The following is a 26,658-nucleotide window of genomic DNA, read 5'->3' on the forward strand; positions in this document are numbered from 1 at the left end:
TTCTTGACATAATTTATTTTTCTTTCTAATAAATATGAAATGTTAATATCTATTATCAGAGTAAAAGATTAAAATAATGAAGCACTTCTAAGTGATACACAGAGAACTAGTTCTTCAAACTATTAAGAAGCAGAGTCAAGGTAAAAAGCTTTGGTCTGAAATTCTGGATCTCTAGCCCCTCTATGGGGCTAGAGCCAACTGAGTTAATTACAAATTTATGTTAACCTTTAAGTGGCTCTCATAGATATGGGGCAATTAATCATCCAAATGAAGTCCAGAGATTTACCGAATATCTAAAACATTTCAGACACAATGTAGGGGCTGGGATACAAAAGCAAACTCAAGGTGTAGGTCAGTTTGGACTACTGGGTGACTGAAAAGGAGTATAATAAAACCTAGAAAGGCAGGCTTTGTATTTGATCCTAGAGGCAAAAGAAGCCATGGGTGAGATTCTTGAATAGTAGCAGACTAGTCACATTAGAAGTTTAAATAATCACTTTTCTGAAAGGGGGCAACTACTGGGAAGGAACAAATGGGAAAAGGGGCAGATTTGAGGTAGAAAGAACAATTACAAAGCTATTGCAATGGTGATAGTTTAGCCAAGAGGTATTAAACACTGCTCCCCACCCCTACCTCAGACGATTTGCTAAAGTTATCCTTGGATTTTGTTACCTAAATGATTCTCCCACCCCCAATATCTTCAATGAGCTACTCTTTCAACCTTGATCCTGGCTTTTGAAGCCCTCCACAATTTGATCCAAACCTACCTACCTTTCCTGATTTCTGATACTATCCAATCCAGTGTAGACTGCTCTCACAACCTTGTTTCTGCATTGCTCACCGGTCTCCATCCCTTTGATCACACCATCTCTCCTGCTTAGAAATTTAGTTTCTCCTGACTAGTCAGGAATACCTGTCTTCAATCCCACTTCAAACACTAAAGTGACAGCATATCACAACTTTTTCCAGTCACTAAAATAAAGATATCTGCAGTGAGAAGTAGCAAGGCATAGAGGAAAAAAGAGCCAGACATAAAAAAGCAAGGACAACTTGAGTTCAAGTCCCATCTCTGATATCACATTGAGAATCTCAACTTTTTTTTTGGGGGGGGGGGGCACAGGCGGGCATGGGGGCTGGGGTGGTGGCGGCAAGGGGCAGGGAAGCTAAGACACTAAGTTTTGAAGATTAGCTGCTGAAGATGAGTTGACAGGCTGAATTTTTAAACTCCATCTTCTAAGACCTGCCAGTAACTATGATGGTGTACAAATTACAAAGGACAAGAAATAAATCTGATATGGCTTTTTTTGTGTGACAGCAATAATCTACTGACATCATGCTGATTCAGATCATCTGACTTATCCAAATGAATCTGAATTAACATGATTTCTCTATCTTTAATTAGTTTTTGGTCATTCTGAGGGCTAACCGTTGTGCCATACACACTTCAATGCTCTTTTTTGTTTTGTTGTTAATTCTATTTTTTATAGAATTCCAAGGAAACATCCAAGTTATATAGCTCTTAAATACCACATCTCAATGTTAGAGAATGGTGTTGAGAAATCAAATGTTTCAAGTATCATTCAAACCCATAATCAAATATGATCAGTTGCTCTGAAGCAGAAGGACATATGGTTAAGTACGAAGCACTGAAAAACTATTTATTATTGCAAAAGAGCCTAATTAATCCTCAGCAAAGACCTTCAGAAGGATTGGGCAGATGGAGCAGTTGTTACTGATTCCTTCCTCCAGAGGGGTGTAGACTTCTTGAGGTTAGAAGAGCACTAAGAAGCAGTAATCAAACAACTGCTAACCACTGCTATGAAGAAAAAAAATACTCGTAAGACAATATAAAGACTGGAATAGTAAAGAACAACAAAAAAATTTAACTCGTAAAACATAAAAAAAATGAAAAAGTTTTTCATGCAGTGTTCTAACAAGAATATGGTCAGAAGTCATCGAGGTGAACCTGCATAAGCTTAGCATCTTCAGATGATAAGTTATCCCTATCAAAGAAAGGTTTAGGGCATTTGTTGTTTCCAATGGGCCCAAAAGTTTTATCCCCACTAAATAATAAATTGATAAAATACATTGATATACTGAGAAACAGAATTGTTACAGAAGTTCTCAAATACAGATAGGTGACTTTATTCATGCTTCACATCACGAAATGCTAAGAAATTTACCTGAGATGGAGACAAAACATTCTTTGACAGCACTGATCCATAATAAAAGTGGTTTGATGATTAATTAAATAATAATCTTGTGAACTGAGTGTCAAATCATGTAAAGGAAATTAATGCAGTGAAAGAGTACACTTTTAAAAGATTTAATAAGTTATAAGGTTTTTATATCAACAGATTTAATAATTTTACTTTGACCCAGTTAATTTGTATAATATTGTACCTATACAGAGGTATATTGTTTTGTTTTTTATATTTTTCCATGGTTAGATGATTTATGCTGTCTCCTCCCCCCCTTTCCCCTTGGCCCTCCCAGAACTGACAAACAATTCCACTGGGTTATACATGTATTATCACTCAAAATCTATTCCTATATTGTTCATTTTTGTAATAATCTTTTAAAACCCCAAACTTAAATCATATACCCATATAAACAAGTGATAAATCATGTTTTTCTTCTGCATTTCTATACCCACAGTTCTTTCTCTAGATGTGGATAGCATTCTTTCTCATCATCTCAGAATTGTCTATGGGGTATATTGTAAGGATGCATATAAAGGGCTTTGTAAACTAAAGCAATATATAATATTTTATCTTTCAATATCGAAGATTCAGCTATTACCATCTCTAGGAAGAGATTTCTTCATCCTTAAACCTTAAAAAACATTTTTTTTCTATCATTCTCTTTATAAAAGGGAAAGTGCAGTTGTAACTATCTACCTGCACAGTTTTTTCTTCCATTAGAGATCTGTGGACATCTTATACTCTGTAAGTAGATAGATCTGCTGGTTCTGGCTTCCTTTGTTGCAAGGGAGGGATCAATGTGTATATTCAGAAATGACTTTGGAACAAAAGGCACCAATAAAACTTTAAAAGAGAAAAACAACAACAAATGATGAAGAATGTAAAAGGCCAGCCTTTATCATCTCTGTAACCTAGGATTGTACTTTTGCTTATGAAATAGCAGGTGCTTACTTGTTTGTCAAAAGAATAAATAAGTCCAATTTGATTTTAAACTTCGAACCAGCCATTCATTCACTTAAAAGTCAATAATAACTTGTACCTGTTGACAAAACATATTGGCTTTATTTACTCAATTAGCTGGTAAACTGCCCTGTTGGATTGAAAGCCAGGTACAGAGACAGAAATGCTGTATTCAAATCTGACCTCAGATTCTTCTCTAGGCGTGTGACCCTCTGAGCAAGTCCTTTACCACTCCCCACCCAGACATTACAGCTCTTCTCCCTTGGAACAGATATGATGCCTGGTATTGATTCTAAGATAGAAGGTAAGGTGGTTTTTTTTAAAAGTTATATATATATATATGCTATTTTTTTTTTTATTATGTATAGAATATAGGCCAGATATGAACCTAGGACCTCCTGTCTCCAGGTCTGGCTCTCATTCTACTGAGCTACCCAGCTGCCTCCCATTTAAAGATTTTTTTAAGTCACAAACTACATTTCCTAGTCTTCTACCTCTCCCCATTCTGTTTCATTTGCATCTGTCCACTTTATTTTGAATGGGTTTGTATTATAGTTTCAGAAATTTTCTTTCAACTCTACTGATTGATGATTGCAAACTTATTCCACTTCCAATGAAACACTTTGCTGTAGAACATGAAGTTCTTGGATAACTAAAGCTAAGAATCTTTATAATTTTTTTCTTATTCAAATTTAGAGTTCCTTTTAAAGAAGTCAAATAAGAGTAATAAATAATCTGAATTATTTCTAGGCAGACACTAAAGAGAATTTATTTTTGTTAACAACCTTGATACAATGAAAAACAAAATCACTGCAAAAAAATGTGCACAGTCCAGCAAAATAAATTCCTACACTGGCTGTGTCCAAAAATGCAAATTTCACTCTGCTTATTTATCACTTTTCTGTCAGGAGGTGGGCAGCATTCTTAACCATAGGCCTCTGGAATCATAGTTGATCATTCAAAAGATTTTTGAGTTCTTTAGAATTATTTTATAATAGTATAAATTATTCTCATCTCTTTTCACTTTACTGAGCTCAGTGATGTTTGTGATATCTGCTTCTTTACATAGATTTTTACTTGTACTCTTCCCAATCATGCGAGATAAATTTCTTTCCCCATTGTATCCTTTAACCCCCCTCTTTCTTATTTTTAAGATGAAAACCTGAAAAATTCACTCCCAGTCTAACCCCATGACTTTTGCTGACATTAACTTTTAGATGATGCTTGTATTATCTTCATTAGAATGCAAGCACTTAGGTCTAACAAAGTCTTTTCTAACTGCTTGCTAGCATTTGTCTTTTTATATTTCTTTTTATTCTCAGTGTATTTGTACTTAAAATTTCTACTCAACTTTATTACTACTAGTATACTCAAGTCTTTCACATTAGAAATGTCTTAGAAGTCCTCTCATTTAATACTTATTTTCCACTGCAGGATCATACAAAAAAAAAGTTCAGAATAATTTATTCTTGGTTGCAAACTAGGTGGTGCAGTAGAGTGCTGAGCCTGGAGTCAGGAAGATCAAAGTTGAAATCCAGCCTTGGAAACCAATTTTGTGACTTGGACAAGTCACTGAACCCTGTTCACATCAGTTTCCTCATTTGTAAAATGAAAGCAATACCAGTCTTCTAGCATTGTAAGAATCAAATGAAATAATAATTGTAAGGCACTTAACTTAGTATAGTTCCTGGCACTTAAGTGCTATATAAACTTTAGCTATTATTGCAATTTACTATGTCTTTATCTTTCATCTTTTTTGGGGAATAGCTTATTCCATGTTTTCTGCTATTTTACAGGGACAGTTGATAAATTTGTGTTGACTGTGGTTCCTTAGTAAAGGTCCCTTCGTCCCCCCCACCCCCCAATTTGCTTGTGAATTTGACTTGGGAACCTTTGGATACTGGGATTTCCATCAGGACATCACAGATGTAACTTATTTTCACTTGGCCTAGGGGTTTCTAAGAGATCTGTGTAGTTTTCTTTCATAATTTCTTGAAATATACCTAGAATCTTTCTCTTTTCTTTTGCTCATAGCTTTCTGGTAGTACAATATTTCTTAAGTTATCTTTCCTTGCAGATGTTTTCCAGGTCAGTTGTTTTATATGCCTTCCATTTCTGCTTTTTTAGTCTTTTGACTTTATTAATTTATGGAATAATCCCACTTGGTCCATTTTAATTTTCAGAGAGTCTGTTATTTGAGGTTAAGGTTTTGAGCCTTCTGGGCTAAGCCGTTGATTCTTTCCCAAGTCTCCTTCAAAGCTCTCATTTCACTTATATATCATCTTCCTTTGAGATTTGCTTTTAAGCCCTCTAGAACAGGAGTCCCCAAACTAAGGCCCGAGGGCCACATGCAGCCCCCTGAGGCCATTTATCCGACCCCTACTACACTTCCAGAAGGGGTACCTCTTTCACTGGTGGTCAGTGAGAGGAACACTGTATATGGCGGTGTTGCTCATATATAATACTACTTCTGGTGACATAATCCTTTGCATGGCACCTTGTTCTGAGAATGAGGGGTCACACATTCCACACTGTGTATACTGCTGCTGGGTATAGTGGTGGTGGTGATGGGCCTGTGCAAGGTGTGACAGGCCCATCACGGCCAGCGCTGCAGCCTCCGATATCCCAGACAGGGATATACAGATTTGTTCATAGTTTTTTTTTTTTAAATAGTCCGGTCCTCCAATGGTCTGAGGGACCGTGAACTGGCCCCCAGTGTAAAAAGTTTGGGGACCCCTGCTCTAAAATTATCTCTTGTTTTTTTTTTTCCAGCGATTTCCTTTTCTGATCATAGTTTTTTATCACCCCCCCCCCTTTTTGGGGGGGTGGATAGAGATTTAGTTATTCTTCCAGGGACCTGCTCCAGGTAACTCCAGTGCCCAGCTAGGATCTCTGGGCAAAGAGTCTATGATCCTAGTCTTTCTCTGTTGCATGGTTCCCAGTCTGGTCACTTGCCTGTAGTTGGAATTTTTTATTTTGAGCTAAGGGATGACTCATCATAGAATTCCTGATTGCTACTGAGTCTGACATTCTTTTTAGATATTTGTTATGAGTTGAGGGGTAGTATGGATTTCAAGTACATATATTGCTTCTTTCTCCCTACAATCCTGGTTGGTGTTTTACAGTAATACCTAAAGAATATTACTACTTGTAATGACTTTGAGGCAAGTCATTTAACTTCTCTTGCCACAGGTTCTTAATTGATAAAATGAAAGGTAAAATAATCTCTAGGACTTTTTATCTCTAAACTGTAGGATTCCAATCAAAAGATTTTTCAGTAAGGACAAAACTGAACCCAATAGCACCATGCCCCCCAAAACACTTGACAGACTTGGGATAAAGTAAATAAACTGTTTTCCTTTTGATTCTCTTTTGCAGTCAGTCAATAAAATACATTAAGAAGCCAGGATGATTCAGATAAACATTTGCCTTCTAGTTTTATGGCTGCCAACAAAGACTGAAAATTTGAATTTTCAGAGATGGCAAAGGGGAAATGACAATCAAATTGGGAGATAAAAGCAATTCACACTTATATGGTTCTCTATGCATTAATAACTATTAAGTAGGAAGGTACAAGAACTGTTATTTTACACAAGGAAACTATAGTGTGCTAATGTGAATTGCCCAAGATCTCACAGTTAAGCGTGTTCGGAGTCAGTACTTGAACCCAAACACTGATTCCAAGCCTAACATTTCTACTATACCACACTGTGGATTAAAATAGACATTCTAAAATACTGCTAGAACCAGACATACATGTTTAAATGGATAAATTCTCACATTAATTATATGCTAGTGGAAGCTCATTTAGCTAACTTTTGGATTCAAGGCAATGAAGATAGATAGCTTGGAACAAACTCTGTCCTCTACCACAGGACATGTACTTTGAGTCCCTGTAACAAGGTTGCTGGATATTCATACTGTTACATTTTTTTGAGACAGGGAGTACAATGGGGTTGACTCCCTTTACAGCCTGTAGTGATAAACAATTTGTTTTTTGTATTTGACCTCATCAGTAGCATATTTTAATCTGTTGCCCAAACTACCAAAAGACAATGAAATTATTGAAAAAGAGGTAGGGTGAAAAGAGTAGGCATAAATGGACAACCCATTTCTAATTTTTCATCATTTTCATATTGAAACCAGAACATCTGTTATGCTTTTCCACATTCGTGAAATTACTAACCACAATCTATCCTCTTCCATTTTCCCATTTAACACTCTTATATCTTAACAAAATTACTCCTAGCATCATACCCTCTCTAAAATAACCTCCGCATACTGCCAAACTATCTTCCTATAAAGCAGAAGTTGAATATCAGTCACCTGCTCAGATATCTTTAATGATGACCTCCACCCAATAAAAGTGTATCCTTCCTTAACCTGGCCCTGCACAATTAAGTCCCCAACTAGCTTTCTGGTCTTACTCCTTCATCACCATGCTCTATAATCAAACTGGATATGATTTCTTCCCCCTATTCTTATTATCTTTCCAATTACTGTGAATATAGTGAAAAAGCACCAAAATACCTATAAATAAGGACTATTTATTGTGAGATCTCAAACGAATCAACCAATCTTTGGGGGCCTTCCCTCAGTGGAAAAAAAAATGCTTTGATACAACTTTTATCAGCACCACTACTTAAGATACCCCTACCCTATAATAAATATCATCAAGAAAACTATAACTAACATATTAACAATTGTCTGAAAATGTATGCCTCATTTTGCACCAATAGGCCACTAAAGAGGAAGGAGACATATTGCATCAACAGTACCACCTTGGCTACTCATGGCATGACCCTGGGGTGGTCATCTAATCTGAGTCAGAGTTCATCATTTGTAATGGGGCAGGGGAGATCAGAAGATTGGACTACCCTTGGCCTTTATCTTCCAGTTCTGAACATATAACCTTTGACATCAAGACTGATCACCACACTGAAGTTCTAAAGTGTTTTAATGCTATTTATATTGTTACGGTTACCCTTTATAAGATTATACAGATCTTCCATTTATGTCTGAATCCTTCATATGCAATAAAATCTCCTTATAAAGATACAATTTCTTCAGTCATTTCCCAAATGATTATCTCATACTGTTTCCTTTTCTTCCCGGCCTTTCCCTCATGAGGAAATGAGTAGGTTTGACCAGATCTCTAAAGTCTCTTCCAAATCTAAAAAAGCTTCTCTGCACCTTTGTTTATGAACCTTCCCTATCTGAAATGGACTCTCTCCCAATTTCCACCTGTTAAAATCCTTTCACCTGGCCACAAAAAGTAAGCAAAGAGATAATTATAATACTAAAAACATTTTTTCTTATAGCCAAAGAAATGGAAACAAAACAGATGCCCATCAATTAAGAAATGGTTAAATAACTTGTACATTAATGTTAATAGACAATTACTAAACATAATGAATTTAAAGAACACAGATTATATATTAATGAGTGCAAAGTGAAGTAAAAGGAAAATAATGAAAACAAATACATACATCAAAAATGTTAAGTGGGAAAATTAATATAAAAATAGAAATTAAATGCTTAGTTCTAAAAGAACCATGAGAATGTGCTTATTTCCTTTCTTTGAAGAAGCAAAGAGCCCTTAACGTGGAACATTGCATATAATACTGGACTTGGTTTATGTTGATTTCTTTGTTATAAGAGGGGCATTTGGGGAAATGAATGTGGTATAAAAACAGATTAATCCATTAAAAAATCTTTTATTCAAGGCTCAGTTCTGGTGCCACCTCCCCCACAAACCTTCCCTATTCCACTTCTGCTAGAAGTGATCTTTCTCTCCTTCAATCTCTTACAGCACTGTCATTCTATTTCTGTCCTCAGGATTATAAGTGTTTTGAGGACAGGACTATACATTTCCTTTGATATAATTGAATTGTGTTAACATTTTCCTTTTAATCCTCTGTATTCTTCACATAGCTCATGCCCTTAATCCCGAAACCCTTTCCCCTTTTCATTCTTTGTTTATCAAAATCTAACTTCTTTGCGGAGTGAACTCTCTCCTCTGAAGCCTATGGTACTTACAGTCTGCACTGTCTGGCAACTGGAAATTTCCATTCTTGCCCCTAAGGTTTGGCCTGTTAAAAGTTATTTTCATGTGGATCTGTGATTCAAATGTGTAGGGAACTCACAGCTTGGAGACTCCCAATACCTAAGGAAACCTGTGTGTAATAAAGCTGTAAAGAATTGCCTAAGAGACTTCATTCAACAAGCATTTCATAAATGTCTATTTTATGTGCAAGCTGGGGATACATAAGACAAATACATGAACACAGTCCCTGCCCCAAGGAACTCACACTCTACTGGGTAAAAATGGGCAGAACAGATAAGCCAATACAAAAACAAACAAACAAAGAGAGAGAGAGACAGGGAAAGAGGCAGAGACAGAGAGATCCCAAAAGGACTCTTGTAGGAACTGACACCTTGGTGTTTCTTTTGTGCAAAAGCACAAATCAAGAGATGGCATGTGTATATAGGAAGTAGGCCAGAGTTTGGGGGAAATCAAAATGTGAGGTGTGATATGAAATTAAGTCTGGAAAGATAGGTATGAAATTGTGAAGGGCTTTATACCATATAAATCTGTCCCCCGCCCCCCACTAGAAAAGAGGGGAACCACTAAATCCTCCTGAATATGGAGTGGAAAGGTATGCTTTTGGTATTATCAAATGTAGTACAAGGAGGAATTGGAGAAGGGTGAGATTGGCTAACATGGATATTATTGCTTCAGGTGAGAATTGACATGGGTTTGAATCTGGGTGGAAGATGTATGAATGAAGATAGATATAAGAGAAGCTATGTAAGTAGAAATGACAAAACTAATGAGAGGGTGAATGAGGAAACCCAAGAGGTTGTAAGGTAGTGATTGGAAAGATGGCAATATCCTTAACAGAAAGAAGGATAGAATGAGACATAGGTTTGAAGGAAGAAAATAATGAAATTACATGACTTGGTCCTGGACAGCCAGTATGAGTCTGAGGCAGGACTTGAATTCATGTCTTCCTGTCTCCAGAGCCAGTCCTCTTTCACTCTATTGTTCTAAATAATACCTCTCATTTGAGGTAAATTCCCAGAATATTTGAATACTCTGATAAATTTCAGAATAATTAAGTGCAAATATTATCTCTGATATGGATTTAACTAACATGAATAGAAGACAAAAAGATATGAAAAAGTTCTCAAAGAAGAATTGCAAACTATTAACAACCATATAAAGATTGCTCCCAGTCATTAATCAGAGAAATACAATTCTGAGGTTTCACTTCATACACAGAAAATTGTCAAAAGATGACAAAAGATGGAGATGTTGGATGGGCTACAGAAATACAGGGAAATTAACAGATGGACTTATAAATTTGTTCAAATCATTATGGGAAAGTTTGAAATTAACCTAAAAAAAGTGACTAAGATGTTCATCAATTGGGCAATGGTTAAACAAATTGTAATTGTGGTCATGATGAAAATATTACTGTGGCATAAGAAACAATGAATAGAGAAGCATGGGAAGATTTATATTAACTGATCAGAGTGAAACTAAATGGCTTTTTTTATTCCTCCCAACTCTATGTATGATCTTCTATAAAACAAGAACCAGGAAAACAATATACATAATGAGAATATAAATAGGAAGAACAAAATAAATAGGAAGAATATAAATAGGAAGAACAAAAGCTGAAACTGCTGCTTAATAAGCTTGGTCCTAAAGAGATGAGGTTTATCTCTCCTTGGTAAATGTGGGAAAGAGTGAGGTTTACTTATAGCACACTTCAATATGGTTGTCAAGTTAATTTTGCTGAACTGCTTTCCCCACTTCCCCCTTATTCTTTTGTTTCAAGGATTGGTTTGTAGGGGAGGAAAAAAGGATGCATTTGGAAATGAAGGTGATGTAAAAGCAAAAGACACCAACAAAAAATTTTTAAACGTGCAAATAAATACAAAACTCCATTTCAAAAACAAGCATTTTTTGGATTACCTTAACTTCTGCTTCTATTAATAACTGGCAATACTCTTAGAGGACACTATTAATCTTAATACTACCTGTGTGACTTCTAATATGTATGTTGAACTCTTGTATTGTTATTTACCTTTCTTTAATATAGCCTGACTCTCCAAATAGATTTAAGTTCTGAGAGAGGGGCCATGTACTGTCTTTGCATCTCCCACAGTGGCTAACAGTGCCATGCAAAAATTATATGCTCACTATATACAATCATCAATTTATGTTTATAAACATTTAAGACAATGTCTAAAGTAAGCCTCATTTCATACTAGTGACTTGAACATAAGATTACTGTTGAAAATGCTTTGTTGCTCAAATTAATATTACAAAACTTTAAAAAAGCTATGCTAGTTGTGGAACAAATTGAGAGAGAACAAAATAAGTACTATTTCTGTATTTAATAGCTAATACAAGTTAAAATGTGTTAAGTGTGTAGGAGAGATCACTTCTAGCTATAGACAGGAACGGGGGTAGGGTGGGTAGAGAAAACAAGAAAGACTTCACGGAAGGAGTTGACAACCAGACCTGAGTCTTGAAGGAAGAGAAGGATTTCAGCAGACGGAGATGTGGAGGGAGTCTGTTCCAGGCATGGGGTATGGCCTGTGCAAATGAAGAGGTGGAAAAGGGCAAGATGAGACCATGAAATGGCTATTAGTCCAGTTTGGCTGGAACATAGAGTACATGAAGGATAATAGTGTGAAATAAGGCTAGAAACTAAGCTTGGGGCCATTTTAAGGAGCACTGTGAAATTAGCATTAAAAAGTTTACATTTTATCCTAAAGGGAAAAAGGAGCTACAGATTTGAGTAAGGCAGTATAATGATCAGGCCTACACATTAGAAATACATTTCTTTAGCAGGGATCTTTTCTAAAATAAGGATTGAAAAGGGGGAGACCATGCAAGAGGACTGCTTAGTTCTGCAGGCCATATTTTAATGACCATGATTAAGTGAAGAACATCCAGAAAAAGGTAACCTGGATGGTAAAGGGTCTCAAGAATATGTTACATAAAGACCAGTCAATTTGAAGGAATTGGGGATGTTTAGCCAGGAGATAAGTTCCAGGGGAAAATATGATAGCTATCTTCAAATATGTGAAGAGCTATAATGCTGAAGAGGAATTAGATTTATTTCTTGCTTGGACCCAGAGGGCAAAAACTCCAAGCTTTTAAGGTTTGATGTAAAGAAAAGCACCCCAATTATTAGAAATATTCCAAAGTGTAATCGGATTGCCTTAGAATATAACAGGTTCTCTTTCATTGGATGTCTTTAATCCCTTAGTTTTTAGTGCTCCCTTCCACAAAAATAATTTTCTATTTAACTATTCATATGTTGTTTCTCTAAATTAAAATGAAAACTCCTTGCAGGCAGGGAATGGTTTTGTTTGTCCTCAGTACCTTACCTAAAATAGAATCTTACACAAAGTGCTTTGAAGTACTTAATAATTAAGTGCTTGTTGAATGAAATAAAAAAAAAGGGTGGGATGAATATATTTGTCAGCTTTATTGTGGAAGAGATTCTTGTTAAGGTAAGGATAGGATCAGAAAAGCCTTTCAGGTCTTTTCCAACTCAGTTTCTGTGAAAGGGGCGTACCTCATCCTCAGGTGAAAATGCTTTCCTCCTTTTTCCTTTGGCCCGAATGTCTCCTTTGCAATTCTCATTATAGCATATATTCACCATATTTTAAGTACACCCTCTCTCCTACCTTCACTAGATTATAAGCTACATGACAGCAGGATCTGAATTATATCTCTGTATTCCTATCAACCAAACCTTGTACATGATAAATCTTTGATCAAGAACACACTATAGCAGTCAAGTCAATCCAGAGAATTAAACAGTTAACAAACCCCCCCCCCCAAATATACAGCAACACAATACAAACAGAAGATCAAGAGGAATGTAATTCTGCTGAAAAACAAAATAGTTTCTAGTTCTTGCTACTTTAGAATAAAAAACTTAACCTAATAATAACAATGTGGACAAATCATGCTATAGGAATGATAATCATCTACTTTTAACAAATTGAAGGTTATCAAAATCTGTTGTTTTCACTTAGGAATTCAAATACAACGGTTTGAGTTGGTAAATAAATAACTCAAAGATCTAAATGTCAATTTAGAGACAAAGGTAAAATGACTTGTTCAAGGTCACAGGTCAAGAGCTGGCCACAAGATACAATTCTTCTGACTCTAAGGTCAGCATTCCTTAGGTTTTCCTGAAGTGAAGAGGTAATGATGAAATATATTTCAAACATACCCTCTGGTAGCATCAAATATTTAAAAAAAAGAACAAAAAAACTATACAAATAAGTGTAAGAACTTGTGGGTTCTAATGCCACTGCAACTCCTTATATAATATTTTAGCATTATAGATTTAGACCTGAAAGAGTCCAGAGCCCATTGACTCCCAACAGCTTCATTTTATAGATGAGGAAACTGAGTCTGAGAGATGTTAAGTGATTTGGCACACAAGGGTGCTAAGTGATATGGGGAATCTGAATTCAGATCCCAGACTCAATCTCCAATCTATCCACTGAGTTGTATGCTTCCCCATCTAAATCCATTCTCCCTCCAGAAATGCTTTCTCTCTGTTGCCAGAGTGAAGGTTTCTTCGGTTTAAGAACTGACTCAATGTTCAAGTTGTGCACTCATTTAATAGTATTTCAGACTTATGTCCAATTAAAATGTATTACAAAATTAGAGCTTAGGGAATCAAAATTAGAGGCCATCTCATCCAAATTCTTTATTTTACAAAGGAGAAAATAGAGCCCCAGAGAGGCTGAGGGACTCGCCCAAGGTCACACACAGGCACAACATTTGGATCCAGGCTCCATGACTCCTAATTTTAATGCTCTTCCCATTCTACTTTACTGCCTCACAAAGAAAAACTAAAAAAGGAAATTAAAGAACCTGATTTTATATAACACTAGATACATCCTAAATACTAGTGGATAGTCAATTTTTCTTGCTAATACTTCAATTGTGTAGTTCAATCTGATGAAGTGACTCATAACTTATTTTAAACATCCAATTAAAAACCTATTTAGTTTTATTTACCCAAATTTTTAACTACTTAAGTTATAAAACTTCATTTTTTTGGTCTCCTTTTTAGGAAGTGAAAATGGTCCTCATTCAATACTATCCTTATAAAAAGAGTGGCTAAAGGAGCTAATTAAAAGGATAAGAATTCATGGGGCCTTAGTGCTTAATAATATTTACTTTGCTATTGACTTGCTGAACCAATTTCCACCAAAGCCTAAAATGCTTGTCCTAAGCTAGAGCCTTGGAGAAGGCAAGCATTAACTCTGGCACCTGGTTTAGATATCAAATAGCCTTGCCCCTCTACTGGCTTGGCAACCATCTTTATATGGTAAGAAAAACACATGTTGTAGTTGTTTTTCAGATAAACTAGCCATGAAACTTCATTTGAAATCACATAAAACATCATCCATAGTTACACTTAATCAAACTTCTAGAAAGGGTAGGGGGCCCAGGACAGCTAAGTGGCTCAGTGGATTGAGAACCAGGCCCAGAGGCTGGAGGTCCTAGGTTCAAATCTGGCCTCAGACACTTTCTAGCTGTGTGACCCTGGGCAAGTCACTTAACCTCCATTGCCTAGCCCTCACCACTCTTCTGCCTTGGAACCAATTTTGCCTTAGTATTGATTCTAAGACAGAAGGAATGGTTAAGAACAAAACAACAACAAAACTCTAGAGGGATATGTATCTCATTATCTTTTTTATATAAACAACTAGAAAATACAAGTCACTTAGCCTTGAGTACTCCTTTTCACATCAGGATAATCAAAGAATGGGCGAGTTCAAGGATGCTTAACCCAGAATCAATGATTTTGCTTTTTAAAATATTTTGAAAATTTGGTTCCCTTTGTAATCCTAAGCATTTAAAAGTATTCTGAGAAGCGTGAGACTTCATCAACTGCCAAAGGGATCCATAACACTAAAAAGGTTAGAAAGCACTTCAACATCACGTTTGACAGATGATAACACACAGTTTCCCCTCAAATAAAAGTATAGCAATTCTATAACATTTATGAGCTTTCCAGTTCTAAGCCAATGGTTCAATATTTAAAACTGAAAAATGAACACTGCAGAATACAAATATAAAATTGGGTTCTAGGGGGCAGCTGGGTAGCTCAGTGGATTGAGAGCCAGTCCTAGAGATGGGAGGTTCTAGGTTCAAATCTAGCCTCAGACACTTCCCAGCTGTGTAACCCTGGGCAAGTCACTTGACCCCCATTGCCTAGCCCTTACCACCCTTCTGCCTTGACTCAATACTTGACAGTATTGACTCAAAAATGGAAGGTAAGGGTTAAAAAAAAAATTGGGTTCTAAACTTGGCAGCATTGCTTTAATTTTTTGTAAAAGGCTACTTTAAAAGAGTCAAATAGCAATCTGTTTACAATATCCCATTTAAGCTTAACTATAATCAAGAACTATAGTAATCTTAAAAAGCAACATTTGCCCAAAGTACATAACTTTCTAGGGTGTTCTAAAAATGGGGAATCAAGAATTAGGACATGACAGGTTCTACTCACCCCGTTCCATTCAAAAGATGATCATCACAGAGGCTACAGTTCTAGATTAGCTATACTAATTATAAAGATCATAAATTCTTAAAACTCATTCTCAACCTTATTTTTGCTAGCACAATGTTTTATGTTTTAAAATCAGGAGACACTAAGAAGTAATTAAATTAACTGAATCTCTAATTGGTTGTGTAACCCTGGGCAAGTTAAAACTAATCTCTGACCAGTGTAAAATAGTAACTTCTGGGGTAAAACAGGTTAAGGATTTAAAGATTTATTCTCTTTTGGTAAAAAGCAGGTAGATGGCAAATAAAATATATATATATGAGCTAATGCATGATTCGGGATAATCAGTTCCTGAATATTGGACAGACTTCTAATCCAAATGACATTCTGTTGTATTTGACAGCATTAAATCTAGACACTCTGTAATACTATTCTTCAGTTTATCCTTCTTTAGACTTCTTCACTAAATTTGTGATTATACATTTAATTATAAGAGATACCAGAGGGTCATTTAGATCAATCTTCTCATCTTGCTGATGAAGACAAGTATGGTGAAGGGTGTATGACTTGCTCAAGGTCACACAGACACTAAGTGGCAGAACTGAGATTCAAGTGTTAGTTCTTTGACTTATCACCCCTATTGCCTATGTCATTATGGACAAGGACCCTGACCATAGAGAATTCTTCATCTATAACAGAGGCTTTTTGTGGGCCCCTTTAACAGTCTGGCAAAGGCTAAGGACCTCTTCTTAAGATACTTTAAAATAAATTGAAAGGATTGATAAAATTTCAGTTGGAAGTTAGTCAAAATAAATATGAAAAAATTTCTCCATCTAAAATCTATCCATGGACATCAAGTTAAGAACTCCTGATCTATAGGATGGGAATAATATCTCACTGGACTGCTAAAAGTCAAGTATTTTGTTAATTTTAAAAGCATTTGAGAAATGTGAACTATCATTGTTCCTGGTCCAAAATGCATGCCTTTTAGTCAATCCCAACCTAGATTATGATGCTACAGGCCAGGAACATTAAAAAAAACCCCTAAATTTAAGCTTACATTTTGTCTATATTTAGTGAAACAATGGAAATGTTTTAATCCTTTCTTTACTCATGTTTCTAACTTCAAGTTATCTCACTTCTAAGAAAAAAATGATATTGTGAATTGAAACTTAGGACATGCCCTGCTGACCACAAACCATTTAGCTTTTCTTCTGTAATATGCCCTCAACCACAAAAGGCAGAGGGAAAGGGGATAGTCTACCACAAAACATGTCAGTAGAAGCAAAATGCCATATATTATTATCATCTAATATTAACTGTCAGTATGCTCATGGTTGTTACAGATTCACCGTTTGGTAATTTACATTAAAACAAATTCTTAAATTGTGCAACTGAGTTAAGTTACCTGACAAGGGGCAAATAATGATTTCTAAGATGCTGATGATCAACTTCCAATACATAAGACACTTAAAATCCTCAACTCTTTGGCTAGTTGATTTTTTTAGTCAGGGTAACTTTGCACTATTGGACCTGTCTCAACTACCTCTGTAAACTTGAAAGTTAGAGATGGTTTTGTTAACACTTTTTAAGTTGAAAAGCAGAATGCTGGATTTGGAAGTCAGGAAAGTTGAATTGGGACACAATTTTTGATACTTTTTTTTATCAAGCCAATTCACCTCTTTGAACCTCAGCTTCCTCATTTGTAAAATGGGCATTGTACACACAAGATTTGCCTCACATAGATGTTCTGAGATTAAGTATTTAATTGAGTATGCATACAAATTTTACAAAAGAGAAAGCTAAGTAAGGCTGAGATAGCTAGTTCTCAGTAGGTAGAGGACTGGCCTGGAAAACAGGAAGATCTGGGCTCAAATTCAGCCATAAGCACTTACTGGCCTGTCTGCCTCAGTTTCCTCAATTGTAAGAGTGGGATAATAAAAGCACTTACCTCTAAAGGATTGTTGTGAGGATCAAATAAAATATTTGTAAGGCATCTGGCACACAAGCACTATATAAATGCTAGCTATTACTACTTTGAATTTTAGTGAATATTTTTGAACTTCACAACCACACTATGAGGTACTATTCTTATTTTACAGAATGGAAAGAATGAATTAGACAGTTTTAAGTGACTTGTCTATGGTCACACAGTCAAATAGGGTAATATTTGAACTTGGTCTTCCTAACTCAAAGTCTACTTTTTAACAGTTGTCTCTTATTAAACTTTAATTTCTGTATTGGTTTAGAGATGTCAGTGTACAATCATATGTCTTTTACATAACTCCAGAATTATACTATTTAAAACTTGTTTCAATTATACATAACATTTTATCTACCCCAAAATAATTTTGACAGGTAAACTTCAAAGGTAAAAAGTAAAATCAGCAAATTCTCTTATACTTAAATTTCTAACAGTCATTAAGTCCCTAAACTAAATTTTAAAACACCTGTTAACAATAAAAGTATCCTGTTTAAACCAAAAAGAGCTTTTTGGGTAAGCTCAATAATACTCAATTTCTAGAAATTTAAACATCCAGCTTTTGCAAAACTGGGATTACTAAAATTTCCAGAGGGCATTCTGAATTCAAGGTCTCTAGGTGCATGTCAACACACGTTAAAAGATTTTGGCAGAATCCATTTATTCAGTTGTCCCTTGATTAACATACTTACTCCCAGCTTCAGTTTTATAAACTGGTTTTCATTGGACAGACCTAAACCAGCTTCATATTCTAGTCCCATCCATTTTTGGGGTTCTTTTCTGGTTTAAACAAACAAAATCTGTATTGACCCAGAAGTTAAAATGAGGGAAATTTAAAAGAAAATACCTCCAAGAAAAACCATTGGGAGGAGAGAACATGGGGGAATGAGTTGAGGACAACTAAAATTATATCGTCAACCAAGAAATCTCCAAAGAATTGCAGATATAGTCATCTGAATCCCTTACTTAATACACTCCAATTTTGCTAGGTAAAGAACAGTTATACATTATTGTCATGAACAGCAGCATTAAAAGCGAACCTTTTGAAAGTAAGATTTCTTTAGGGAGAGGTAGAAAGCAAAAAACAGTTTTCATTCGTCTTTCCCCCCAGAAAAACTATTTATACTTAAATTCAAGAATATATTTGTTTTTTAATACTTTAAACATTCTCACATGCAATATTTTCAAAGGGAAAATGTGATATTTTATTAATTTTCATTTCCAAAGCCAATTTCAGTTTAGGTCAGAATCAGTTTCTCAGTTTGCACCACTGCTCCTACTACCATAAAAATGATCAAAGCATACTAAAGTCGAAAAAACCGCTGGAAATAAAAAAAAATGCTGCAAAGAAAGGGGGTTCAATAACGATCTCCAGAAATGATCCAGTCTTTAACTAGGAGAAAAAAACTTAACAGACTTAAGTGAAAATAGGTAAACTCTGGCCCCCACCCTTGTGAAAAAGGCCAAAAAAGGGCTTTTCTTAGGAAAAGAGGCGACGAAAACGGGAAGGAAACATAGCTTCTAGCCCCAAAGTGGGGATTGGCTGAGTGGGGGGCAAACAAGGGATGTGCGTGCTGTAATTTAATCACTTGGTGAACGTGAGCTTGATCAGGGGCCTTCCTCATTAAGTTCTAAGTCTTTACCAGACGAAGGATCCTCCAGCACTTTCCTCCTCCAAGCCCCATTTCCAAACTGACCGGGGAAAAGAGCCGGGTCAGGCAGACCTCTCCATCCCCAGGGTCGTCCAAAGGGCTGGAGCGGGGTCCGCGGGGGTAAAAGGCCAGGAAGGCAGAGCTCAGCTCCTTCTACCCCGCCACCCCCATCCCCACCGGAGGAGGGCGGGAGAAGAGGAGGAGAAAGCGGAGCCTCGAGCCGCGGCTAGAACAATGCAGCGGTTCCAGCCCCTCCTCCCCCCTCCCGCCCGGGGTAACGGTGACCCTGGGAGGGCCCCCCCCCGCCTGAGGCTGCAGGGACTGGGGGGGGGAGGGGTTGGAGAGGGGTTGGAGCAGCCGGGTGGGAGCGCGCGTGGCGGGAGGTACGGAGGAGAAGAGCAGTAGAGAAGAGAGGAGAGGAGGTGGGGCGAGGGGAGAATGAAGCGGGTGGCTGCGAGGAGGTAGAGGTTGCGAGACACCCCCCGCCCCACCCCCCTCGCCAGGGCCTGGCCCCACCCCCCGCCTTCACTCCTCCCCTCCCCCCTCCCCAGCCGCTTCCCCCTCTCGGAGAAACTACGCCATTGCGGCCTAGTTGTGGAGCCGGCGCGCCGCCCGCCCCCCCTACCGTGCTGCCCCTCCCCCACGTTCCCTCCACACCACCAGCGCCGCCATCTTCCTTTCCCCCCGGACGGGTCCCAGCAGCCCCACTGCCCCCGCCGCCGCACAGGCCCCGCCATCTTTTGGGGCCGCCATACTTGTCCTGGCGAAGAAGATGGCGGCGCCCATCACACACATAAAACATGGCTTCCCTTCAAAACAAAAACATGCCCGGGGCTGGGAGAGCCCAGGACATGTCGCCCCAGCCGTGTCCGATCCCCCCTAGCCTGCCTCGGCACGGCGCCGCTCACCTGAGGCCCACATGGTGACGGAGAACTCCCCCTCCAGGGTCTTGATCTGCACCTGCTTCTGCTCCCACTTCCTGCCGCTCGGCTCGGCCCCGCCGACTCCTCCGCCGCCGCCTGCCCCTCCGCCACCGCTGCTCAGGTAACTCTTCTTGCCACTCTTCTTGCCCCCGCCACCGCCCTTCTTCATCCGGCCGCCGCCCGACGACGATGAGCCGCCGCCGCTCTTGCCGGCCGCTGCGGCCGTGACCAACGTCTGTTCGATGTAGTCCTCCTCGCCACCGGCCGGCGCGGGCACAGGGATGAGGATCTGGTCCTCGAAGCCGTCCTCGGCCCGCAGGCCGTCCGAGTCGTCACCGCCCACCACCTCCTCACGGGTCTGCACCAGGATCACCTCCTGGTGGTGGTGGACCTGGCTGGGGTCGTCAGTGACGAGCGGCTGCAGGGCAATCATAGGCGGGTGGTGGTGGTGATGATGGTGGTGGTGGTGGTGGTGGTGGTGACCGCTGTGGCCGCCGCCCCCCCCGCCGCCGCCTCCCGCGCCGTCCTCGTCATCCTCCTCATCGTCCTCCTCCTCGCCCACCACGGTGGTCTCGATGGTCTCCACGGGGATGGTCTCCACCTCAATCTCGTGCAGCTCCACAATCTCGGCCGGCATCTCCGAGCCGTCCGTGGCGATGTAGAGGGTGTCGCCCGAGGCCATGGTTGAAGCCTCTCCCGCCGCCGCTGCCTCCTGCCCCGGCCGCTACTGCCGCTCTCCACCCCCTCGTCCTCGTCCTCCTCTGCGGCGGGCGAGGCGGGCAAGGCGGCCGGTCGTGGGGAAGGGAAAGGAGCAAACCAGAGGGGAGGGGGGGAATATGGGGAAGGGGGAGGGAGGGTAAGAGGGAGGGGGCGGGCAGGCAAGCGGGCGGGCTGTCGGTGCTCTCTCTCCCTTTTCTCGCTCCGCGTTCCCTCTGGCTTCTCGTCCAGGCTGGAGAGGCTGCTTGCCCCCCCTCCCCTCCCACCCCACCCTTCGGGCCGGGTCTCCGGGCTTTCCCCCCCTTCTTCCTCCTCTCCTCCTCCGCCTCCTCCTTCAACACAAATACCAACTCCTCAGCCCGACTGCAAATCTCGCCGCCGCCACACTCGCTCCGGTATCGCCTCGCGAGACTTCCGCTCTTTCCTCTCCCTCCCTCCGTGCGTCTCTCACTCACTCTCGGTGGCTCCTCCCCCCCCAACCGACCTCGCTGTTTGCTGTGACAGGCTGCCGTGAGTTAGGCCCCGCCCATACGCCCCCAGCTCCGCCCGGATTGGGGGAGGTGGAGGGAGATCACCCCGCCTCCTGTCTGCGCGTGACGTCAGTACGTTCACGTCGCTGCCTCCTTTTCGTCGCACTGTTCCCGCCCTCTCCTCCCCCCCTTTTTTCTTTTTTTTTTTTTAATTTCCCCCAACCGTTGGAACTGTACGTGTAAGTGCAGCCTCGGGATCCCAGGCTGCGCTCGGTTACCGGGGTGTTGTTGCACTGACTGCTGAGCGGTTTTCTTGCCCACACTCTCGCCCTTTCCTCAGCCGTCAGCTGTGAAAGCGTCGCTCGCCGCACTTCTACTATTTTTTTTTTCTCCGCCGCCGCCGCCGCCTTCGATGTGGAGAAGAGGGCCTGGGCAAGGTTTGGTGTGGAGTTCTTGGGGCGGGGGCTCAGACGGCTGTAAGAGAGGGAAGGCCTGGGGAAGTTGGAAGGGGGGGTGAGTAGGCAGTTCCGCGGCTGGAGGACCCCGTACCGTGACACAGAGGCTGGATCGGGCTAGCCCGGGCTGCCTGGAAGCCCAGTCCTGCTGGGGCGCCCACCTTGGGGCTGATGCCTCTTTTGGGGGGAGGGGAAGGGGAGAAAAGGGAAGCAATGGAAAACTTTGTCCTCGCCCTACCCCAGCAACTTTATTGGCTCAGTCGAGTTCATTTTTGAGCTTTTTTATCTGATTTTTGCCAAGCTCTCCCACCAGCAGGGAATCCGCCTTCGGATTTAATCTGAAGCACTGACGGACCCATCCTGGTTATGGCTACCCACAAAACCTTAGTTCTATTGTAGGTGCCTTGGGGTTCTGCAGTGAGCTGAGAGAGCAGCTGAATCATGGTGGGAGGAGGGCGGAGTAAGGAGAAGAAAGATAATTTCAAATTTTATGCAATGTTCTGTAAGCTGTAGATTTCCCTTTCCCCTCGTGGTTTTCAAATATTTTTATGGTATTTGGGCATGAGTGTTTGTGTAGTTAGATTTTTTTAAAATCTGGAATTCGGTTTGTTAACTATGGAGGGTTAGAAAGAGAATACTAGATTTTGAATCAGATTTTAGGTTCGAATCCAGGCTCTCCTACTTAGATTATGTGACCTTGGGCTAGTGTATTAAGCTCTGTACCTGTTTCCTCATCTATAAAACAAAGAGGTTCAATTACACAATATCTAAAGTTAATTTGCAGCTCGAAAACCCTGTAAATTAAGAATTATACTCGCCTACTAATTCTCTTTTTGCTATTTTTATTTCTACTCCCAACTATAAACATCTTCCACCAAAGTGTCCCATTTATCCTGCAAGAATATCCTGTAAGGCAGGATACTGGATTCTTAAAAACTGCTTTAATGTTTTCAACATGGCTTGGATTATGTGAACAGATTGTGGGAGTTAACCAAAATTTGGAGATGTCTTTCACCGGAGGGTTAGATATTTGAGGGGAGGGGAGTTGGTTTTTTGTGTGTGTTTGACCCTATTTCAAGCAACATTTTGCTAAAGGGTAGTGCAGTAGTTACTCTTTGCATCAGTGGAAGGAGTGAAGAGAATGAAATGAGGGAGAAAAAGTATTGAGATAAAGACAGTAATCACAAAGAAATTAAGAAAAAAGAAAATCGGGATATCATCTTATCTCCCTCTATTTTTAGATGAGGAAACTGACCCAGAGGCTAATTTAAAGGACCTTAAGGTCATGTAGGTAAATACCTACTTTTTGCAGAGTCACTGTGCTGAGCAGTGACATAGTTCATATCTGAGGTGAGCACAAACACTTGATACAAGGTTAATAAAAGAATTTCAGTGGTAAAAGACATTTTAAGGGAAGAATTTGCCTAATGATAGTCTTGTTTTTTTCAAAGGGCTTGTAGAAATGAAGAGGACTTTTGAAAGTGAATGTCAGAAGAGAAAAAAAAAGCAACTGGAAGAGCAGTTTAAAATGGTTGAAAAATGACTGTTTTTTGACTGGCTATAAAGAAAGGGCCTCACAGTCAAAAAATAGTCAGCCAGGCCTAGAGCAGCAAAAAAAAATCCATCTTTTCCATTACAAATTTTATAGATCATAATGCGTACAGCAGAGAAATCACTGGATTTGGAATAAAAAGAACTGAGTTTGAATTTTGACTGCCACTTAATATACCCTGTCTGGTCTTGGGCAAACCTCTTACCCTTTTTGTCCCTCAATTTCATTAAAGAGGTTGGATTAGATAACACTTAAAAGCCTTTCTAGTTTTAAATCTCTGGTTCTCTGATTTTTGTCTCTGGATTATTTCAACTGCTGAAATTTCTTTTGGACTACAGAAAAATTTCTTAAGGATTTGAGTGCTGTAATGACATAAATAATCAGTCATTTAAGAACCAACTTAGATACCATGCAGAGGTTCCCTTTCTCATTCAAGTAAGTGTAGTAGCCAATACTGAAATTAGTACATTATTACAGTCTGCACATTAGCTTTTCATGAAATCAACAAGAAGCTTGGCTTGCCACTTAATAATAGCTAACATTTATAAAAGCACTTAAAGGTTTGCAAATAACATTACATTTTTAATTTATTTAATCCTCCCTCACAACACCCCTGTGGGGTAGGTGCTATTATTATCACCATTTTGCAGATGAGAAAATATGCTGAGACTGGTGAAGTGATTAGCCCAGTGTGGCACAGCCAGCAACTCAGGTATTCCTCCTGACTCCCAAGTCCAGTTCTCTGGCCATCATGCCACCTAGCTGTCTCTTAACTGGAACCCTTTAGGAGTAAGGAGGAGCATGACTGAATTTGATCCATTTCTTGTAAATTATACACATTGAAGTAGTAGATTTCAGAAAACTATTCTTGTTTAAAATAAGTTTATTGTCTGCCTTGTAAATGGATCAATTTTGAATGACTTAAGCTGAATACTTTATAGATAGCTGATTCTAAAACTAGATCATTAGGCATAGGCGGGGAGCATGGTCCCCATGGTAATGTTCTATATAGGTAGTCACTATAAACTTGTTTATTAAATGTAGAGGAAGGATAAAGCTGCTAACATGGCAGATGACATATTAGTAGGTAACAACTTTTAGAGAAGTATATTAAAAATATTCCATATATTCCAAATATTCTTAATATACATTCACTGGAACTAGTTGGCCATATTTCTTTTCACTTTGGTCTAGAAGGTATGTGTGTGTCAACAAAATGCTGAAGATTATTCAGACAACTTGATTTTATGTAACAATATCTGTAAGCATAGTTGGGAGGCATACCAAAGGTACTTTGATTGTTGCTAAGTGTTATGATTCAGTTATTAACATTTTTGCTCATTTTCTTAATATTGGCAGTTAAAAAGGTGATAGCTTCCATTCTTTGGTGAGAAAAATATAGGAATTAAAAAGTCTATACTTACATTAGGTCTTTGGAATCACTTGTTAGGAAAGCCCTATGACATGAGAAAGACCATTCAGGATACACATATGTGTAAAAGTAAACTTGTCACATTTTTTTTAAAGCCTGAGAAACCATAGCTAAACTCAAAACTAAACGAATAATTAATTGCCAGGTGTAGTTACAATAAAAAGATAAAAGTAATTGATGCTAATTTATATGACAGCAGCTTTGATTATTAGTATTTTTATGATGAATGCACTTGAACCTCCTTGAAAACAACAGGCATAAAAGTGCCTTAGGAAAAAGTCCTATGAAGGTATCAAACCTATGATGTTTATAGCTGTGATATTAAGGAAATAAAACACTTCTATATTTATATCAATTACATGTAATCAGGTGAAAATATTTAACTGACAAGTATAACAAGCCATCATCTAAGATAAGATTAATTGTTCTTCCTTAATTTGGAAGCAGTATTATAGGTTTCTTTTGAGCCTAATGCTAATTGGCTGGTTGGAAGAAAAACTATTTTCATAGTTGAAAGTAATAATAATAACTAGTATTGACATAATATTTTAAGATTTACAAAGTGCTTTGCATGTTATTTCAGTTGATTCTCATAACAACCCTGAGGTGCTCTTATTTATTCCATTCTATAGATAGGAAAACTGAGGATACTGAGAGAAAATAAATTATGTCCAGAGTGTGACTTGACCCTGAATCTAGCATTTTGTTGACTTCACTAGTTTCCTCAAAAGTGAACTATGGACACCAATAATGATTGGATTTTTCAATGATTTTTTTTTTTTGAGATCATTCTCTAATGGAAAGAACATATGTAAACTGTCTCTTCTCATAGTAAGTTGTTTTTTTTTTTTTTAAACCCTTACCTTCCATCTTGGAGTCAATATTGTGTATTGGCTCCAAGGCAGAAGAGTGGTAAGGGCTAGGCAAATGGGGGTCAAGTGACTTGCCCAGGGTCACACAGCTGGGGAAGTGTCTGAGGTCAGATTTGAACCTAGGACCTCCCGTCTCTAGACCTGGCTCTCAATCCACTGAGCTACCCAGCTGCCCCCTCTCATAGTAAGTTTTAAACCACCAACTCATCTCTATATATTGATTCTTATACTCAGGGAAAAATAAGGTATTTTCATGTAAAGATATTTCATAGTCATAAAGTAAGGCTTTGATAAAGTTTTACTTGCATCTGAGGAGGGCATTCATTGGACCAGCAGGCCTCTGGTCCTGTTTCAGATTTATAATGATACTGTGGCCTGATTTATAAATGGAAATATATTTTCACTTTTTCTGTTGGAATAGTTGTTGTTTTTGCATTATGTTGAACTTGAGATGTCTCAGGCCCTGGACCTTGCTGCTCAAATAAAATGTATTTAGAAAGTAAATACCCCTTATACATTTGTCACTTCAGTACTTCAGTTTGTCCTTTTGCACCAGATTTCCTCAGGATAGAGAGGTGAGTTTGAGAATAGGTTGCAGCAGTAGCAGTTCCTAACTTAGTACTAAAAATGCTTGAAATTTTAGGTGGAAAATATGACAGTCATAGATCTCAACCCTCTCTCCTGTCTAAAGACAAGGTAAATAGTATTTCCACTCTTGCACTGAATTTCTTAACAAGATCAAAGTTTTAGTAACAGTGAAAAGTCTTCCCACTCCCAGTCACTTTCATGATACTAGTATGCTTTAATTTAGATTGTAATTTCCTGTGTCAGGAAGTCTCGTTGTGATGAAAATATAGTGCCTAGTACAGCACTTAAA

General features: G+C 39.0%; 2 protein-coding genes across 4 annotated transcripts in view; one reads left to right on the forward strand and one right to left on the reverse strand.

Moving 5' to 3' along the window:
- Positions 1-21,448, reverse strand: part of YY1 (YY1 transcription factor) — a 41,255-nt gene extending 19,807 nt beyond the window's left edge. For 2 of the 3 annotated variants that reach the window (XR_008915091.1, XM_056811270.1), the window contains exons 1-2: positions 20,269-21,415; positions 11,701-11,775 (exon numbers count right to left, since the gene is read on the reverse strand). Coding sequence is in view for 2 of the 3 variants with exons in the window: in XM_056811270.1 (XP_056667248.1) it covers positions 11,701-11,775; positions 20,269-20,965 (772 nt within the window). In the remaining variant the exon portion in view is untranslated. Of the gene's footprint in view, positions 1-11,700; positions 11,776-20,268 lie in introns of all 3 variants that reach the window. The other variant, XM_016431270.2, reaches the window with a different exon arrangement.
- Positions 21,449-21,771: 323 nt separating this feature from the next.
- DEGS2 (delta 4-desaturase, sphingolipid 2) overlaps positions 21,772-26,658 on the forward strand; it is a 155,527-nt gene continuing 150,640 nt past the window's right edge. Inside the window, exon 1 of the mRNA XM_016431285.2 lies at positions 21,772-21,907. The gene's annotated coding sequence lies outside the window, so the exon portion shown is untranslated. The remainder of the gene's footprint in view (positions 21,908-26,658) is intronic.

This window comes from Monodelphis domestica, chromosome 1, assembly GCF_027887165.1.
Source record: "Monodelphis domestica isolate mMonDom1 chromosome 1, mMonDom1.pri, whole genome shotgun sequence".
Taxonomy (NCBI): Eukaryota; Metazoa; Chordata; class Mammalia; order Didelphimorphia; family Didelphidae; genus Monodelphis; species Monodelphis domestica.